At 46.2% G+C, this 19,527-nt stretch overlaps 1 protein-coding gene across 2 annotated transcripts; it reads right to left on the bottom strand.

Moving 5' to 3' along the window:
* Positions 1–642: 642 nt before the first annotated feature.
* On the bottom strand, positions 643–18,130 carry TTC5 (tetratricopeptide repeat domain 5). 2 transcript variants are annotated; one of them, XM_040969111.1, is made up of 10 exons: positions 18,055–18,130; positions 15,631–15,763; positions 14,231–14,442; positions 13,699–13,849; positions 13,213–13,304; positions 12,476–12,532; positions 11,854–12,000; positions 11,119–11,333; positions 7,183–7,327; positions 643–3,543 (listed from the first exon to the last, which is right to left on the bottom strand). In XM_040969111.1, the coding sequence occupies exons 1-10, from the start codon at positions 18,103–18,105 to the stop codon at positions 3,424–3,426; spliced, it is 1,323 nt and encodes a 440-aa protein (XP_040825045.1). In that variant the 5' UTR covers positions 18,106–18,130; the 3' UTR covers positions 643–3,423. The 2 variants fall into 2 exon arrangements, with proteins under 2 accessions (XP_040825045.1, XP_040825046.1); XM_040969112.1 differs by lacking the exons at positions 13,213–13,304; positions 15,631–15,763; positions 18,055–18,130 and having other exon boundaries at positions 14,231–14,361.
* Between the last annotated feature and the right edge of the window lie 1,397 nt (positions 18,131–19,527).

Raw genomic sequence — 19,527 nt, 5'->3', positions numbered from 1 at the left:
AGCTCAGAAATACCAAAATCAAGACCCTCCAAAAAGCTCATGGAAAATATATATTGTGAAATAGCTAGGCATGAACTTCAAAGTGTTTTGTACCAAAACAAATTTAATTACATGTTTCATGGACTTTCTGAAGCACCATTGGGTATAAAGAAAGTTGGCTTAAGTCTAAGCAGATTTTCATGTTTGGTAGAGAAAGGACAAATTCTTAGCAAAATGTGCTGAGCCAATGTTATTGGTTTTGGGGAAAAAATTATATACATACATCAAGTCAGAATGTATGATAAAATTTCATGAAACAGAGTCAGGCAGGCATCTGGGGCAGATGCTAAGGCATCACGGGGGATGCCAGTATGCTACACCAGAGTGATTTGTTCATGTTCCTGCTGCTCTACTGCTGATCCAGCCTCCTGCTCACACGCTTCCTGGGAGGTGGTAGATGACAGCTTAAGCACTTGTATTGCTGCCATTCAAGCAGGAGACCCGAATGGAGTTCTAGATTTCTGATTTGAGTCTGGCTCTGTCCTGGCTTTCATGGGCAGATGGGGAGTGAACAGGCACATGGAAGATCTCTGTTTCTCTCTGTCTTTAAATAAAATGACAGAATAAATAAATAAGATTTTTTTTTCCAGAAAAGCAAGACAGTAGAGGGGCAATGTGCTCATGGACAGGGAAAGACTTCTCAAAACACAAATACATTCAGTCACATTGGAATTAAGAACTTCTGTTCAGAGAAAGACCCTAATGAGGCAGGTGCCACGGTACAGAGGGTTACATCGGAGTTGCTAGAATCAAGTTGCACTCCAATGCCCCCGGGAGGCAGCAAATGATGGCGCGGGCACCGAGACTGTCACCCACGTGGGAGACCTGCACAGGATTTCAGGCTCCTGGCTTCAGCTCAGCCCAGCCCTATTTGAGGCAGGAATCTGGGAACTAAAACAGCAGACAGAAGATCTCTTCTCTGTCTCTCTCTCCCCCATCTCTGTCATTCTACCTTTCTAACAAATAAATAAAATGTAAAAAAAAAAAAAAAATCTACTAGAGTAAAAAGTCAAGCTAAAAAACGATCAGATGTCTGCAGCATATATCCTGACAAAACATTCGCACAAGGGACATTTAAACAGTTCAAATCAATTTGGAATCCAACATAACAGTAGTCAGAAAACATGAACATGCATTTTGCCACAGGAAAATATCAGTGTTCATTCACTCCTATATTTGCAATATCCAAAAAAGTCCAAAAACAGCAAGCAGCATGGAAGAAGACAGGGACCTTGAGGAAGGCTCATCCGTTTACAGTAGAGGCAAAGAGTGGCATCAGCACTTTAGAAATGTTTGGTATTTTTCAAAAAATGTCAAACATGTACGCACTCTCCGACCCAGCAGTTTGATTCTTCTGTCACTAGTCTGAGACAGCTTTCTTCGCTCACTAGTGTCCATCCGAAGGTTTGCCGGAAGGTTTGCTAAGCATGGGTACTGGGCTCTTCCCCAGAGTTTTGGAATCACTGAAGTCTGGGCAGGAACCTGAGAACTTGCATTTCTAAGAAGCTTCCAGGCCAGGCGATGCTGTGGGTCTGGGGATCTCTCTATGAGCACCACTGCTGTAAAAGCCACTCTTGTGCTTACCTGCAAGCGCGTGCACAAGAACTAGTGCTTTGACAGCAAAATAAAGTCAGGAAAACTGGAAAGTCCAATATCCTTTTAACAGCAGGATTAATACATTCTGACATATCCATACAATGAGGTATTACACAGCTGTGGAAGCAAATTGAGACGAGGTCATGGAGAGGCACACAGGGCTTCTAAGGTATCAGACGCTCAGATTTTAAGGCAGGTGGGTATTCTATGAGCATCCAAACTACGCTTTAAACCGCAGATAAACATCTTAACATATTTGATTTGTTTTCACACACTGCTTCTCTCTAGTTACCACCTACTGATCACTTCTCAGTCTCTGGCCAGTTACTGGGTCTCGTCTCCCTACTGCCTCTAACGCTCACTCATAACCCCCCAAAATCAGTGCTTAGGCTATTCTCAGGATCCTGCTCTGCCCCCCACTAACTCCTAATCACTTTTCTATGACTGTAGGCCTCAAAATCAACACCAGAAACTGAATTCAAGACTACACATACAGTCTGACAGACACCGGCATGCAAAATTCTCTCTGGCTATCACAGAGAGGTTCCTTGGTGCTGTCCAAGAAGAAACTTTTTTTTTTTTTTTGGCAACTATTATCACACTGTTTGCTCCTATTGACTTCATCTATTAAAGTTCCTAATAAATTTTAATGTATGATATTGAGCATACAACTCAGAAAGCTATCCTTTGGAGAACAAAAGTATGGACTTGGTGATTTTATCTCGTTAGACGCAGCCCTTACACTGCTTCAGACAGCTAGTCGGACAGTTATTCTGCCATCCATTCTCTAACGAGTCCTGCTTTACAACAGTAACATGCAAGTCGTCGATCAAACACGGAACGGAGCTGGACGGCAGACGCAGACCTGAGCCAGAGTCATCTGTATCCGGCAATGTACAATAATTATTCAGTTGGTTAGTAAACCTCAACTCACATGTCCCCATTTCTTCACAAGAGTAAGAGAAGCCGTTACACAATGTATCACTAGCATCTAATGAAACTGAGGATCTTGCCTTCTCTGGCAGCAGCCCACTAACACTGTTGGAATAATATTGTCTGTCAGCTTGGACCGTGGCTAAGGATGACCACTGCAGATGACAGAATGGAAAACTGGAAAGAAATAAAAGAGAAGGTTCAGCAACTTTTGTGAAGCTGCCACTCTGCCCTGGGCTGAATACTGCCAGAATTTTTTAAACTTGGAGAGAAATAAACCAAAAGGCAGTGGGGGTAATAAAAGGTATTACCCTGCTGGATTAAAGTGATCCTTAAACCAAAAATCCAAGCCTGGGAAAAAAAAAATGAAGCAGCCCAAAATACAGGGTTCCTTTATTTCCAAATGAATTTAATTCCATTCCAGCCCCAAAGAAGGGGATGGATCTAAATTTTAAACATAGAAATTGCTCAAAAACCAAGCCACTAAGAACTTAAGCCCCCTCCCTCAGCAATAAATACTGAACTGATATATACACAGAAGCTTAGGAAGGAGGCACAAACAGGAACCTGGGAGACTGTCCACAGCAGGTTCCCAAAACTTCCGCCAATTCCATGCTCTTTGCCTAAAACAGAGAGAGCAGCGCAAGAGGCAGGAGAGACACATCAAGGGAGGGCACAGCCCTGGAGAGGGTTCCACATAATGACAGACAAGAAAGACCCCAAGCGCCTTACAGGACAGAGGAAGGGAACGTCCCCACCCTGCCCGTCCTGGTGGAGTCTCTGACGTGGCTGCTCCAGCTGCCGAGCGCCTGGGGTCATCTCCACAGTCCACTCCGCAGCGCCAGCGAGGCAAGGTCATTCACACTGAGGCCTCGATGCCACCGTGGCAGCAGCCTGGCTGCTGGAGCCCTGAGGCTTTCCGTTCACCACCAGCAGGAGGGGCGTCTCCACGCGAACACTGGAAAAGGCATAGTCCTGGCAAAGACACACAGATGGTCGGTGGGTCATTACAGATCCTGAGACGGAAGAACTCCAGCGCGGGCATCCTTCCCCTCTGCAACAGTGCACACCCCCAACCTACCTCCAAGACTCTTCTGGCAAAAAGGAGCTCACAAAGGGGAAGGGGCTTTAGCAATAATCTTTCAGGCTTCAGGAGACAAATCTGAAGCAGATAAGGTACCAGCTGTGTGACTACAGGAATGAGACAGTCCTCTGCTTCCTGGCACTGCTTAGCAAAAGGATGGCACCAGCTCTCCGAGAATCTGCCCTCCCAGGGCTTCTTGAGAAATAACACAGTACACCAAGCAGCAGCCCAAAGCAGCACAAATCTTAAATCCAAATGCTGTAAAGCCCCAAATTAATCTGCCATGAGTTAAAGTTACTTCTTCCATTTAAATCAAGAGCAAAGAAGAGAAAGTATTAACAGTAGTTTATATTTTCTAAACAACAGAAAAGATACCTACTCACTTGACCAGTTTCAAATGCTTATTAAATCCTAAAATACACTGTTAAAAGAACTCCATCAAGGGCCCGGTGAGGTCCTCGCCTTGAACGTGCCAGGATCCCATATGAGTGCAGGTTCTAATCCCGGCAGCTCCACTTCCCATCCAGCTCCCTGAATGTGGCCTGGGAAAGCAGTGGAGGCTGGCCCAAAGCCTTGGGACTCTGTACCCACGTGGAAGGCCCAGAGAAGGCTCCAGGCTCATAGCTTTGGATTGGCTCAGCTCTAGCCACTGCTTGGGGAGTGAACCAGTGGATGGAAGATCTTCCTCTCTGTCTCTCTTCCTCTCTGTATATCTGACTTTCCGACAAAAATAAATAATAAAAAAAAAAAAGAAAGAAAGAAAAACATCTCCATCCAGGGCCAGCATTGTGGTGTAGCACATAAAGTCACCCTTGCAATGCCAGCATCCCGTATAGGCACCAGTTTGGGTCCTGGCTGTTCCATTTCCAACCCAGCTCCCTGCTAACATATCTGGGCCCCTGCCACCCACATGACAAACCAGGTTTCCACCTGGTTCAGCTCCAGCCATTGCTGCCATGCAGGAACTGAATCAGTGGATGGAAGATATCATTCTGCAAAACTTTGACTTTCCAATTAATACATTTTATTTTAAAGATTTATTTTATTTTTGTTGGAAAGTCAGATATACAGAGAGGAGGAGAGACAGAGAAAGATCTTCCATCCCGGATTTACTCCTCAAGTGACTGCAACAGCAGGTGCTGAGCCGATCCGAAGCCAGGAGCCCCTTCCTGGTTTCCCACGCCAGTGCAGGGTCCCAAGGCTTTGGGCGGTCCTCGACTGCTTTCCCAGGCCACGAGCAGGGAACTAGATGGGAAGTGGGGCTGCCGGGATTAGAACCGGTGCCCATGTGGGATCTTGGTGTGTGCAAAGCGAGGACTTTATCCACTAGGCCACCGCGTCAGGCCCTCCAATAAATAAATTTTTTAAAAATAATCGTTATTAGGAACTGGGGGGGAGGGATTTGGGAAGGGGCTAAGGAATTATGGATCTGTAACATAAAATAATAGCAATAATAATAAAATGTGAAAAAAAGAAAAAATAATAATCTTTATTAAAAAAATACTATTCCATGGGGACTGTGAAATATACTCTTAAAGTCCAATTAAAGTGCTTTCATAAATCATCAATTTAAGAATAATAATAATACAAATTGAAACTTAAAAAAGAACTCCCAAAGATCAGTGTGTTTAAAGTTTTAACAGGCAGGCTGGCGCAGTGGCATGGTGATTAGTCATGCTGCTGCTGGTGGCACTCCTGTCTCCCACACCAGAGGCCAGAGGCCAGTCCAACTGCGGCTGCTCCACTTAGGATTTAGCTCCCTGCCAACACACACAGGAAGGCCCAGAAGAGGCTCCAGGCTGCTGACTTCAGATTGGCGCAGCTCCTGCCATTACAGCCACTTGGGGAGTGAATCTGCAGATGCAAGATCTTTCACTCTATAAATCTGACTTTCGTATAAAAATAAATAAATCTTTTTTTTAAAAAAATGCTTTTGAAAAAGTAGGAGCCAGCACCATGGCATAGTAGGCTAAGACTCTGCCTGTGGTGCCAGTATCCCATGTGGATACCACTTCATGTCCCAGTTGTTCCACCATTGATCCAGCTCCCTGCCTATGGCCAAGAAAGTAGCAGAGGATGGCTCAAGTGTTTCAACCTCTGTACCTGGCTCAAATCATCCAGCCTCTGCACCTGCATAGGAGACCTGGATAAAGCTTCCGGCTCCTGGCTTCAGACAGCTCAGCTCAGCTCTGGCTGTTGTGGTCATCTAGGGAGAAAACCAGCAGATGGAAGATCTAACTTCTCTCTATTATCTCTGCCTTTCAAATAAAAATAAAGTAAATCTTTACTTTTAAAATGTTTTTTTACTTTTTCATAAAGATTTATTAATTTTTTATTAAAAAAATGGTTTAGAGCAAGAAGGAGAGACAGAGAGAGAAAGATCTTTCTTCCACTGATTCACTCCCCAAATGGCTACAACAGGTAGAGCTGAGCCAATCTGAAGCCAGGAGCCAAGAGCCTCTACTGGGTCTCCGACATAGGTAAAGGGCTATTTTCCCAGGTTATAAGCAGGGAGCTGGATCAGAAACGGAGCAGCCAGGACATGTACTGGAGCCCAAATAGGATGGCAGTGCTTGCCAGTGGAAGATTATCCAGTTGAGCCATTATGCCAGACCCTAAAGTAAATGTTTTTTTAAAATGTTTAAAAATAAAAAATAAGAAGAAAAAAAACTTTAAAAAACAAAGAAAGAAATGTTCATATAGTATTTTAGCAATTAGAAAAACCAGGCAATAGACCTGGTATCATCAAACATTTTTAGTGAAGGGTGAAATAGTAAATATTTCCGTCTGGGGTGATCTGGCCTTGCCACAGAGCAATCCTCCTGTGGCACCATGCTGCAAAGGCGTGGCAGGGAATGCCTACGCGCAGCTCATCCCAACAACGCTTTACTTCTGGGCTTTTCTTTTACCCCTCACTATACATTCTTTCCACTTTTTTCATTTACAAAACTGAAATGTTCTTATTTCAGTGACTAAGTGAAAACAGGCTATAAGGTTGATTTGGTCAATGGGCCATAGTTTTGTCAAGCCCTGACCAAATGCCTAAAAAAAATGGTGAAATACTGATTCTCAGAGGTTTTTATAAGTACCAACTGAGTGTCGGTTCAAACTCTTGGCACGGCGTCTAGCACTAAGTTAACTGCTCAGTGTTACATATGCATTATTATCTTCATCACCATCACCATGTGTCAACTCAGCACAACATGGCAAAATGTAGAAGAGCTCCAGGAGTAGTCACAAAGTTTGCATGTTATCCAAATCATGATTCAAAATATCCACGTGATTATGTCTAAATACTCTATTAAAAGAACTAGAGATGCATACACCAAACTGTTAACTGTTACAACAGCTTACTGATAATATTTCAGTCTATTAATTTTTTTTGCTTGCCAATAGTTTCTCTTCCATTGAGAAATAATAAATATACATATTGCATATACACTCACACATGTTATTTTTATACTTTTTAAGAAAAAAAAAAGGAAGTATCCCTGTACTTTCAGAGGCGCAGAGCCCTAACGGCCACTCACCTTTCCTTTGTGCCGAATCTGATGCAGACGAAGGTTGGGCTCCGGGATGGCCACCGAGTCCCCGATGAGCACTCCCCAGCTCTGGACGATGTTGTAAACCATCACTGCATAGCACGGTCCATCTGAATCAACCAGGCCAAAGGTACTGCCAGGGTCAGACAGGCCAGCAAGGCAGACGGCGAGGGAGTAGGAGAGCAGAAAAGAGCAGAAACAGGATTGAAAAAACTAGCAAAATCAACCAATGCTATTGGATTTATTCAGAAAATCTATGACAGGTGCCACCATTCATAATATCCCCCTCAGTACTTTTGTCTTGGATCATCTTTATGCATAAGACACATCAATCTCTTCTAGGAATGCAGGATACGCTCAAAATAATCATTGATTGACTAGCTCAATATGATGCCACGAAAGCACTGTTCCTGATCTATCAATTTTACTTCACTCTAAACCCTGTAGTTTTAATTCTGCAAACTTCCTCTGAACATTCTGCATGTGTTAAGCATTATGACATAGTTAAGATAAAAATACCAATCCAGCTAGGGATGGCATGACAGTGTAATATGCCAATCCTCTGCTTATGGTGCTAGTATCCCATATGGATGCCAGTTCAAGTCCCAGATGCTCCACTTCCCATTCAGCTCCCTGCTAACGGCCTGGAAGAGCAGCAGAGGGTGGCCCAAGTCCTTGGGCACTTGCCCCAAAGTGCGAGACTTGGAAAAACCTCCTGGCCCCTAGCTTTGGATTGGACCAGCTCTGGACGAAGTGACCATTGGGAAGTGAATCAGTGGATGGAAGATTTTTCTACCTATCCTCTCTTTGTAGCTCTATCTTTCCAGTAAAAGATTATATTTTAAAAAATTAAAGATACCAATCCAGCTACAAATGACCTGCAGTCTAGCAGAAGTCAGACAATAAAAAACCATCACTTGGGCCCAGCGTGGTGGGCTAGCAGCTAAAGCCCTCACTTGTGCATGCAAGGATCCCATATGGGCACCAGTTCTAATCCTGATAGCTCCACTTCCCATCCAACTCCCTGCTTGTGGCCTGGGAAAGCAGTCGAGGACAGCCCAAAACCTTGGGACCCTGTACCACATGGGACCTAGAAGTTCCTGGCTCCTGGCTTTGGATCAGCACAGCTGCTGCCATTGTGTTCACTTGGGGAGTGAATCATCAGAAGGAAGCTATTTCCCTTTGATTCTCCTCCTCTCTGTATATCTGACTTTCCAATTCAAAAAAAAAAAAAAATCACTCACAGTAACATGTGATGGGTGCTAGCAAAGTTTTTTGCTGTGCTGAATTCAGTGAGGCCACAGGTTGGGCTTTGCAAATGTAGAGAAGTATCTTTATCAAAACTGGAAATAAAGAAATATTTCCTCAAGGAAGCAATTCTCAAGGTGAAAATTGGGTTAAAGTAGGAAAAATTAATTCTTAGTGGACCTTATAGGGTACGGTTAAGTGCACAGACGTTCACAGCAAAATCCAATCAAATTAACATCTTTATTTAAAAAGACATTGGCAGGAGGAAATTAACTCTGTTAAGAAGCTGGAAGACTGTCTAGTTATAGTAACTTCGTTTAAGGAACCTACAGAACAGTCCCATGGCTACAGCAATGGGCACATGTGAGGGAGTAACAGCAGAGCAGAAAGAGTGGCCAGGAGCAAAGCATACACTTCTTAAATTAAACTACAGTGCTCAAATTTCATTCCAAGTGCTACTAATACTTTACATAAGCAGTGGCGATGGCCAGATTTGCCTCTGAGAAAACATTTTCTCTGGCAGCACTGTAGAACGCATGTCAGACATTTAAAGACTAATAAGCATCCAGAAATAGGGTCAAAAGGCAAATCTACAGTGACTGCCTCAATACAGGCGGATACGGGTTCAGGATGACTTTATAAGTATTTACTGACTGGGTAGACAGACAGTACCACTCACTGAAAAGGAATCTAGAAGTTTAAGAAGAAAGATCAGCTAATTCTGAACATACTGAATTGCAGAGTTCTGATTGCAGCCACAGCAGCCGGATATAAGGATTCAAAACTTGAGGCTGGCGGGGCACAGCAAGCGGAGCCACTGCGCTTCAGCCTTTGTGTTCTACGCTGCAACACTGGCTTCAGTTCTGACCACTGCACTTCTCCTCGAGCCCCCTCTTCATGTTCCTGGGATCCAAAGCCAGGATTCTGGAACCTCCTCTAGGCCTCCACATGGATGCAGGGTCCCAAGGCTTTGGGCCATCCTCGACTGCTTTCCCAGGCCACAAGCAGGGACCCGCACGGGAAGCAGGGCTTCCAGGATTAGAACCAGAGCCCAAATGGGATCCCAGTGAGTACAAGGCGAGGAATCCAGCCACTAGGCTACTGCGCTGGGCCCAAATAAGGCCTTTTTTTAAAAAAGGAAGTTTGTGGAGAGGCTGGTGTTTGGGACAGTGGTTATGTCACTACTTGGGATGCTCACATTCCCAACTTGATGCAAGATCCAGCTTCCCACAAATGCATATTCAGCAAGGCAACAGATGTTGGCTCAAATACTAGAGTGCCTGGTACCAATGGGGAGACCCACATGGAGTTCTGGACTCACAGTTTCAGCCTGTTCCAGGTTTGGTTGTGGAGGGCATTTGTAGAATGACCTAATAGATAAAAGACTTCTGCCTCTCAAATAAAATGGGAAAAAAAATCTTTAAAACAAGGTAATGAATAATAAGTAGCATACAGTAAAAACTGAATTAAAATATAAATCTAGGGGATACACATTAGGTGTAGCACCTGACTTGCCTGCACTCCATGGTGGAACCAAGGTTCAAGTCTCAGTCCCACTTCTGATTCAGCTTCCTGCTAATGTGTGTCCCGGGCAGCCACAATGACTCAACTACTGCCACGCAGAGGACAGGAACTGGGTGCCTGGCTCATGGCCTAGGCTCGCTTAGCTCAAGCTGTTGAAAGCACTTGGAGAATGAGCTAGCAGATGGACAAAATCCCTCTCTCTACACTTCCATCTTTCTACCTTTCAAACAAATAAAAAATAAATAGTTTCCTAAAAATAGGTAAGTATCGTTGGGTATAAAAATATTTTTAATTTCACACACTGAAAATTTTGAATTGATCAGGCTAGTCCAAAGCCATGAGCCTGGAGCTTCTTCCAGGTCTCCCACACAGGTGCAGGTCCGAAGGACTTGGACTGTCCTCCACTACTATCCCAGGCCATTAGCAGGATGCTGCTTTGGAAGGAGAGCAGCTAGGACTCAAACTGGCACACAAATGGGATGCTGGCACCATGACTGGGGCTTAACTTATAATGCCACAATGCCAGTTCCACAAAAACAGTATTTAAGGAAAAAAATTAAGAATGTTCTCTATGAATATTCCTTTTTAAAGAAAGCCAGAGTTAGAGAGAGAAGGAAAGACAGAGAGAAAGAAAGATCTTTCACTCACTAGTTTACTCCCCAGATGGTCACAATGGCCAAGGCTGGTGCAGGCCAAAGCTAGGTGCCAAGAGCTTCATTTTGAGTCTTCCATATGGGTGACAGAGACCCAAGAACTTGAACGTATCTTCTGCCGCTTTTCTTAGACCACTAGCAGGGACCTGGATTGGAAGTAGAACAGCTGGGAAACTAACCAGCAGCTATGTGCAATGCATGCATTGCTAGCAGTAGACTTACGCATTACGCTACGATGCTGGCCCCTATATGAATATTCTTAAATTCATCCCTGTGCTGGCCTATAATCAGCCTTCACCTTTCTGTCCTCACTTCCTTTCCCAGTAAATGCTCAGCTGAATATTTGCTCCTTGGCACTTCAGACAGTCTCCCCAAGTAGGCTTGAATCCTAACTCAAAGTTCACCTTCCACAAGAGTTTAAGCCCACCTGAGCCCAAAGAGGACTCAGAAGGGAGAGTATTCAGAAGGGTAAAACAGAAGAATGGTACGAGAAACTCACAAGGGGACTTTCTCCTCTGTGGTAAGGCTGAACACCACCTTCCCCAGGACCACGGTGCCACTGTTCACGCCGGGCCGCAGCGCGCTCAGCGGCTTCTGCTCCAGGGCCACCTTCTGCCCAGAGGCTGACTGATAGCGCCCATCACCACAAGGGCCCAGATGGGCTGGGCGCAAGCTTCCCAGCATGCTCTGGAGCTTTTTGTTCTTCACTTTGCCCTGTGAAGGAAGGGAAAACAAATGAGCGAGCTGGAAACCAGCCACTCTCCCCGAGAGTCCAGGTCTTCCCTTCCCTCCACCCACAGCATCACCATCTAAAACTAAGAATACATCTTGTTGCTAATGACCGTTGGCAGGATGACAGAGTAGGATCCTGCCCTTTGTACATCTTGATGGCCACGGCTACAGCACTGAAACTAAAGCTGCCACCTGCAACATCACTATCCCATATGATAATCAGTTCAAGTCCTGGCTAATCCACTTCTAATCCAGCTTCCTAAAATGAGCCTGCAGAAGCAGCAGTAGCTGGCCTGCGTGCTTGCGCCCCTGCTACCCAACACACACAGGAAACTCAGAGGGAGTTCTACAGCCCTAGCTTTGGTTGGCCCAACTTTAGGCATTGTGGCCATCTGCAAAGTGAATGAGTGGATAGGAAGTCTTTGTCTCTCTTCTCTAACTTCTGCCTTTCAGACAAGTAAATCCTTAAGCATACACACACACACACACACACACACCTTACCTTGCTCTCAAGCAGGCTGGTTAATCGATCCAGGAATTCTAGGAGCTCCTGTTCTCGTTGCCTCGGTTCCGGCCAGGCAGGGTCCAGAGCTGCAGCCTGAGAGAAGCCCTCCAAGGCTTCCCCATAACTCTCCTCATATTTATGTAACTGTACAAGAAGCAATCAAACACCTCTGACTCTAAGAGTATCCACACAAGCCATGCTGAGGGGATAATGGCGCAATGAACTAGAAATTTGGAAAAATGAACATTTTCTCCCCCTGTGTTTTTCCTATGCCACGAGGAACAGCCTAGGAAGCTGATGATGACAGATAGAACTGTTTCAAAGAACTAACTTCTGGATTCCAAAATAGTTAAGCTGCAATGTTTAGTCACTCGGATTTTGTGTGTACACTGGACATTCCCACACAGCCCATGCTCTGCCACCTCCTCAGCCCCTTTCTCCAGCCACTCCGGTGAGTGCAGATACTAAGTTGAACTGAGTTAGCTCTTTTAGAGATAATTTGTTTTCCTTTCAGTTGGTGCCCATCAGTGTCCCTGTGAATACTCAGTTCTCTTCAGAGGCTAACACCCAGACATCTTTTTCATTTGCCATGCTGATGACGTAACCCCACAGGACTCACCGTCGCCCTGTTTAGATGAAGGTCAGGGTTGCTGGATGCTTTTCTGTCAACCTTCTCCTGTAAAGGGATAAAGGATCATCAGTGGACCCTCGCTCAATCTTAAAGATGGCTTTACCCAACATGTCCCAGGTCTTTTCTCCCTAGGAAAAAAGAACTGTTTTCACTATTTAATCATTTATCTGAAAGGTAAAAAGAGAGGGGGAGAGAGAAAGAAGGGAGAGGTAGAGGGAGGCATCTCCCACACTGGTTTATTGCCCAAATGCCTAAAACGGCTGGGCCGGGCCGGGCCAGGCAGGACCAGGAGACAGAATATCTGTCTCTCTGTCTCTTTTTCTCTCTGGTAACTGATCTGATCTGCCTTTCCCATGAAAATAAATAAATCACAAAAAAAGCTGTTTAAAATGACCAGAGGCAAATATTCATAAGCACTACTTCAATCGGCTTTGTTTTCCCAACAGAAATGCTCAAGCAAGCTGCGTGTTCCAGTTATACCTGCCCGTAGGCAATCTAGATGGCTCGGAGAGTTACCTGACTCCAAAGCACTACACTGTAAGTAGTCCCTGACGTTCCAGTTACAAGAAGACAGAAGAGAGCCCTGCAACACAGCTTTGCAAAGCCACAGCCACTGGACTCCAGCAACACCAGTCAGGGCGCGGAATAAAGCAGCACAAGGAAGTCGCGACGATGCTCCTGCCTTTGTGGGTACCTCATCAGGGCCGGGTGATCCGAGTACTTACTGCTCGGGCGTAGGCACTGAGGGCTTGCTGGGAGATCTTGGGGTTCTGGCCAGTATTGAAGTAAAGAGAAAGGTACGCATTTCCCAGAATATCTGAAAAACAGTGCAGAATCATGTTAACACCCAAGTCCACAACACAACCTACCTTGTTCATCCGCAAAAGTCTCTTCAAAAGGCCCCATATCTCACCCAAACCGGAGATGACGTTAAGTTTAGTAAACCCCAAATCCTACTGGGGAAAAAATCATAAATCTGGACCCTAAAGAAAAATCACACACTGTACAAGTTCTTTCTTGCTTCTGTGGAAACTTGGGTCTCCTCTGTTGGACCGAAAGACATAAGCACTTCCAGAACAGTGAGTCATCCAAACACAAAGATCCTTGCCTCAAGCCCACCATCCCCACCCCGAGTCTCCACAGACGGGCCGTGGGGTGACTCTGCTAGGCAGCCATGCTGGAGGACACTGGAGGGCCACGAGAGCACTCACACCAGGAGCGGCCATCAAGGACATCCATCTGCACCGCCAACTTGGCCTGCCGGACACTGTCCATGACGTGGCGGGAGTGTTCATCCGCACTGTCCGGCCGCAGCTGCCGAAGCACCATCGACAGGTTCTGCAGGGAGACCTTGTTCTTGCACTGCAAATGGAAAAGACAGAGGTTCTACCTCCCCTTTCCAGACCTATTCTCATCTCAGTCTTCTAAACTCAAGGTTGCCTTTTAATTCTTGCTGTCCCAGGCATCTCAGTCTGTGAGATTGAGCTGAGTTGATAACTCTTCTTCATGTCTCACGCCGCTCTGATCTAGGCTCCATTCCCTTCTTTTCTTAGTTCCTTAGTTATCTGCTTTTCCTTCAACCAGGACTCTCACCCTCCCCACCACACCTTTTCTCCTTTTTTTCTGCTCTCCTACTTCAAGGTCAGTCCTGCTCTGGTATGTCTGTCCTTGGGAAATGCACAGAAGCCAAAGGAACCTCGCTCTTCCCGCGTGTGTTTCCCGAGGCGGCAGTGGGTGGCTCACGTGGGTGAGGGCTCCTGAGAAGCAGGTGTGGGCAGCTGCAACATCCCCTTTCTTCCAGTACACCTCGCCCAGCTGGTTCCAGGCTTCCACCAGCTCAGGCTCCAGCTTCACAGCCTTGGACAGGAGCTCCTCGGCCCTGGCACTGTAGTCGGGCGTCACATTCAGCGCCTTCCCAGTCAGCATGAGAGCCTGCGCCTTCCCCTGAGCAGGACCTAGAAGGAAGGGAAAAAAAGAAAAAAGAGGGGAAAAAAGGAGGATGCATTTCTTAAAGAGCAGGTCACTTTCATGGAATAACTACATGCCAGCTTTAGGAATGAAAAGAGTTAAAGAAAATCCTTATCAACAAATAATTTACTGAAAACCTGCTGTGAGCAGAGTGCCACGGTAGGTACCTGGGTGACAAGAAAAGCACTATTTCTACCCTGGAGGAGCTGACAATCTGATGAAGACAAACCACACACACAGAAAACTGACACAAGCATGAGAAGAGGTGCACAGCATACACCAAACAAACGGGCTTCAAAAAGGCAAGAAAAGAACCTCGGGGCCTAGCGCAGTAGCCTAGCAGTAAAGTCCTCGCCTTGCACATGCCTGGATCCCATATGGGCACCAGTTCTAATCCCAGCAGCCCCGCTTCCCATCCAGCTCCCTGCCTGTGGCCTGGGAAAGCAGTCGAGGACGGCCCAAAGCCTTGGGACCCTGCACCAACGTGGGAGACCCGGAAGAGGCTCCTGGCTTCAGATTGGCTCAGTTCCAGCTGTTGCAGCCACTTGGGGAGTGACCCAGCAATTGGAGGATCTTTCTGACTCCCTTCTCTCTGTAAATATTTCCAATAAAAATAAATAAATCTTTAAAAAAAAAAAAAAAGACCTTCAGGGTAACACAATGTAAGGATAGACACAGCAGCAAAAACGCATGCAAAGGCTCATGGAACACTGGTCTGACCTTGATGAAAACCACAAGTTTTTCTATAACCAGTCAGAGATTAAGTCAGAAAAAAAGAGAAAACTAACACTTGAAAATCAGGTTAAGAAAGATTCCAACCAATCAACAAACAGGTGTCTATAGATACCTGAATAAAGGGACAGACAGGAGCACAAGATTAAATGCACGAATTAATGATTTAAAAAGATGACCACAGCTGTAGACATTATGTAAGTTGACATGAAGGTAAAAGGAAGTACAGGCAGAAAGATCAATCAAGATTCCTTCAGTATTTCTACAACTATGATACTGTATTTCATTCCACTTGCTGCGATCACACTTCAGGAAAAACAGCCTAGGCAGTGGAAGGCTACAAGTTGCACAGGGGGCCTCAACCCACAACAAGCACAAACAGGACAGCAAAGAGACCAGAGAGAGAGAGCATGGACCCCAGTGGGGCGCTCCCTAGGGCTCACCCACTACTTCCTCCATCTGCCGCAGGGTCTTCTCCATCTCCTCCCGCACATCCTGTGGCTTCCGTCCGGCATCCTCCACACTGTGTGTCTCAAAATAGCTGTCTCGAAACACATAGAGCTGATCCACCAGTTCCTAAGGAAGAACGCAAGGAAGTAAGGATGGTGACACTAGGTGGAGAGAGCAGCAGGCAAGAAAATCTGAAATCAGCTAGCAAGCTCCAGGCCACGAAATACTGATTCTCAGAGAGCATTAGCAGCAGCAGTCAAGACGCCACTTGCGGAAGCCCATGCTCGGCGTGGGAATGCCCGACGTGGGCCCCCACTTCCACTTGTGGCTCCCTGTGTGTACACCCTTGCAGAAGCCCATGCTCTACATGGGAGTGCCTGACGTGGGTCCCCACTTCTACTTGTGCCTCCCTGTGTGTGCGCCCTTGGAGGCAGCAGGTAATGGATGCCTCAAGTACCTGGGTCCTTGACACTCACAAGAAAAACCTGGACTAGGTTCCAAGCTGCCTGCTTCAGCCAGGCCCAGTGTTGGCTATTACAGGCACTTGGGTAGTGAATCAGAGGATAAAGATCTCAATAAGTTTGTCTCTGTCTCTGCCTTTTAAACAAATAATACAGAACCTGCACAATGGCTCAAAGGCTAAATCCTCACCTTGCAAGTACCAAGATCTCATATGGGCACTGCTTCATGTCTCAGCCGCTCCACTTCCCACCCAGTTCCCTCTTTGTAGCCTGGGAGAGCAGCAGAGGATGGCCCAAAGCCTTTGGACCCTGTATCTGCATGTGAGACCTACAAGAAGCTCTTGGCTCCTGGCTCAGCTCCAGTCATTGAGGCCATTTAGAGCGTGAACCAACGGATGGAAGATCTTCCTGTCCCTCCTTCTCTCTGTAAATCTGATCTGTCTTTCCAATAAATACAAATAAATCTTTTTTAAAAAAATTAAAATAGGGCCTGGTGCTGTGGCCTAGCGGCTAAAGTCCTCACCTTGAACATGCCGGGATCCCATGTGGGCGCTGGTTCTAATCCCAGCAGCCCTGCTTCCCATTCCAGCTCCCTGCTTGTGGTCTGGGAGAGTAGTCAAGGACAGCCCAAGGCCTTGGGACCCTGCACTAGCGTGGGAGACCCAGAAGATCTGGGCTCCTGGCTTCAAATCAGTGCAGCACCGGCCACTGCGGTCACTTCAGAATGAATCATTGGGCAGAGGCTATTTCTATCTCTCCTCCTCTCTGTGTATATCTGACTTTGCAATAAAAATAAATAAATCTTTTTTTTAATTAATTAATTAAAAAGCTTTTTAAACTTATTGTTCCTCTAATGTCACCTAGGAATAGCACGACGGGTAGGTTGGCGGATCTAACAAGACGTCAGAGATCATAAGGAGAGCCGGTGACATCTAGTCACGCCATGCCGATCCGCACTGACAGGACAGCTCTCCCGGCCGCGGAGGGCACTCCTCGCACCAGTCACGAGGGAAATTCTGTGCAACTTGGATTGAGCTGAAGGTTAATGAGACCATTCTACCTGGTCTCTGATCCCCGGAGGATAAACTTTGAAATCACATTTAAAACTGGACTTCCTAACAAAAACAATCTCATCCTTAATTTTCCCTATGCCAATATCTGACAATACAACATCATTTTTGCCAGTACGACAAACACGTCAGAAAGCTGTATCTCAGCAGGATCAGGCCAATTTTAAGTTTCAGTGTAATCAGGAATTACCTAAAAGACAGCAACCTGTTAACACCAGCCTGCCATATATAAAAGGTTTGTCTTGACTAAATCTACAGGCACACCTCAAACATTTTTGCTTTTATTGTACTGCTCAGGCCAGGTTTTATGCACATACATGCTTATTTTATTACTCAGTGTATCCATTAAGATTTCATGATAAACAATATATTTTTAAAGGCGGGGGGGAAACACATCCACCTGGGGTCTAGGTGGAATGTAGAACGCCCCCTTGCCTGGGACCCCAAACTGGATTAGTGTTCAGAACAGCCAGTGCTTTAGCCAGCACACGGGCAGAGCAGGCTGGGACCGTCTGCTGCCCATCTCAGAGCAGAAAGGAATTACAGAAGCGGCCTCTGCGGGGGTTCGGGAGAACGTGTAATACCAGCTCCTGCAGACGGCCCTGCCACGCGCACGGACACTCTGTTTGAGAATACAGTCAGCAGCAACGAATGCTCCTCCATTCGAGGCGGAACTGAGACGGGGCGGCCAGCCAGGTCCCACTCGGTGCGGCCCTACACCGGCTGGGAAGAGCGCCGGCGGCCCGCAGCACCGGGAGTTGTTATAGTAACCGCACCGACGCTGCCGCGGCGTGGCTGGGAAGGAACTGGGGGGCCCCGCGCTGGCCGCGCCCCTGCCGCGCTCCGAGCAACACACCTACACACAGATTTCAACCTACGGCCCCACCTGCAATTTCTGGAAGATAGGCTTGACTTCCTCCTCTTCATCAGCCATCATTTCCCAGGAACTCTTCCCCTTCTCCGCCCCCAACTTTAGAACCACCGAGACGCCACACCCACGCCCACACAGGGACCACAGCGACACCTAGGGCTGCGGAGGCTTAACCGCACCCAACCTACCGAACCAAGGCCTCCCAGTGCACATTGTGATCAAGTTCCTAAGCTCATCTCTTTCCCAAATCCTGGAATCAGCCTGTTCTGCTTTAACCACATATATATCTATAGTTTCATATTTCCCTACCTATTAATACTAGATAATGGTTTCCCTAAATAGTTAAGGAAGTGAACACCTGTGTTACATGGAACTTTTGAAAGGAAAAGGGCAATCAGTAAGTTCAAACTTTACCAAATTTGGCAGTAATTTCCTGAGTAATTTTAGCATCTCGAAGCTTTATCCTTATAAATCTATTACATTTGGGATAGAAGTATGAAAGCCAGCATAGTAATTATTACCTGTATTCATAGATTATACCCATGATGCTTAAGAAAAAAATTATATCTGGAGAGACATGGAGGGAATGACAGTTGTGGGTGAGAGCATTCTCTTCACTGTGTACCCTTAAAAAATGACTTATTTTCAAAGGACAGATTTACAAGGCGAGACAGAAAGATCTTCCATTCACTCCCCAAACAGCTGCAACAGCCAGTTGAGTAGATCCAGGAGCTGCGTCTGAGTCTCCTACGCGGGTGCAGGATCCCAAAGTCTTTGGTCCGTCCTCCACTGCTTTCCCAGGCCACAGACAGGCAGCTGGATGGGCAGAGGAACAGCCAGAACAAACACCAGCACCCACACGGGAAGCTGAGGGCACAGGCAGAGGATTTGCTTGCTGCAGCATCCTGCCTCCCCACAGTAACTACTGCCGAAGAGTAGGGAAAGAGTACAAGAGGCTTCCCAGTTGCCTCTTCAATTTCTACCATTGAAGCATAACTTATTGGATAAATATCTTTCCCCCTTTTCTTTTTAAAAAAGGCAGAGTACACACAGTCCCTCATTACAGTTTATACCGTTGAGTTCCCCATATTTGTGGAAGTTGCAGAGGTCAGCATGTCTGCAGTGCTATGGATAAGTCTTGGGAAAGCCACCGTCACAATCCTGCTATCTCCCTTGCCAGCTGAGTATATAAGTTGAACATCTTTTGGAGTGTCTGTAAATTTGTTTTAATGATTTTTTTTTTCTTTTGGGATCTCTCCAATCGAACTGCTGGACTCAGAACCCTAACCATGAAAAGACAGAGGACAGAACAAGTCAATCAACCACCTCAGCTATGTGTTGGCAGTGAAAAACTGGGCAAACCGAGACTCTATGTCAATCAGTGGATTCTTCAACGACCACATCGTGCTTGGAATGGCAAGACTGGCAGCAATTCAGAACTGTTGAACTATCAAAACCACTTGACCAAGACCCTCGGAGCATGCCCCA

Source organism: Ochotona curzoniae, unplaced genomic scaffold (assembly GCF_017591425.1).
Source record: "Ochotona curzoniae isolate NIBS_2020 unplaced genomic scaffold, NIBS_Ocur_1.0 scaffold_4701, whole genome shotgun sequence".
Taxonomy (NCBI): Eukaryota; Metazoa; Chordata; class Mammalia; order Lagomorpha; family Ochotonidae; genus Ochotona; species Ochotona curzoniae.
Note: the sequence above shows the minus strand (reverse complement) of the source record. Positions and strands in the feature narration are given on the sequence as shown.

Excerpts from the sequence above, each read along its gene's own strand:
- TTC5 (XM_040969111.1), bottom strand. The coding sequence starts at position 18,105 with ATGATGGCTGATGAAGAGGAGGAAGTCAAGCCTATCTTCCAGAAATTG. Across the intron at positions 13,850-14,230 it reads TCTCAGGAGCCCTCACCCAC|TGCAAGAACAAGGTCTCCCT; the intron begins GTGAGCCACCCA and ends TTCCATTTGCAG. Across the intron at positions 11,334-11,853 it reads CCAGCCTGCTTGAGAGCAAG|GGCAAAGTGAAGAACAAAAA; the intron begins GTAAGGTGTGTG and ends CTTCCTTCACAG.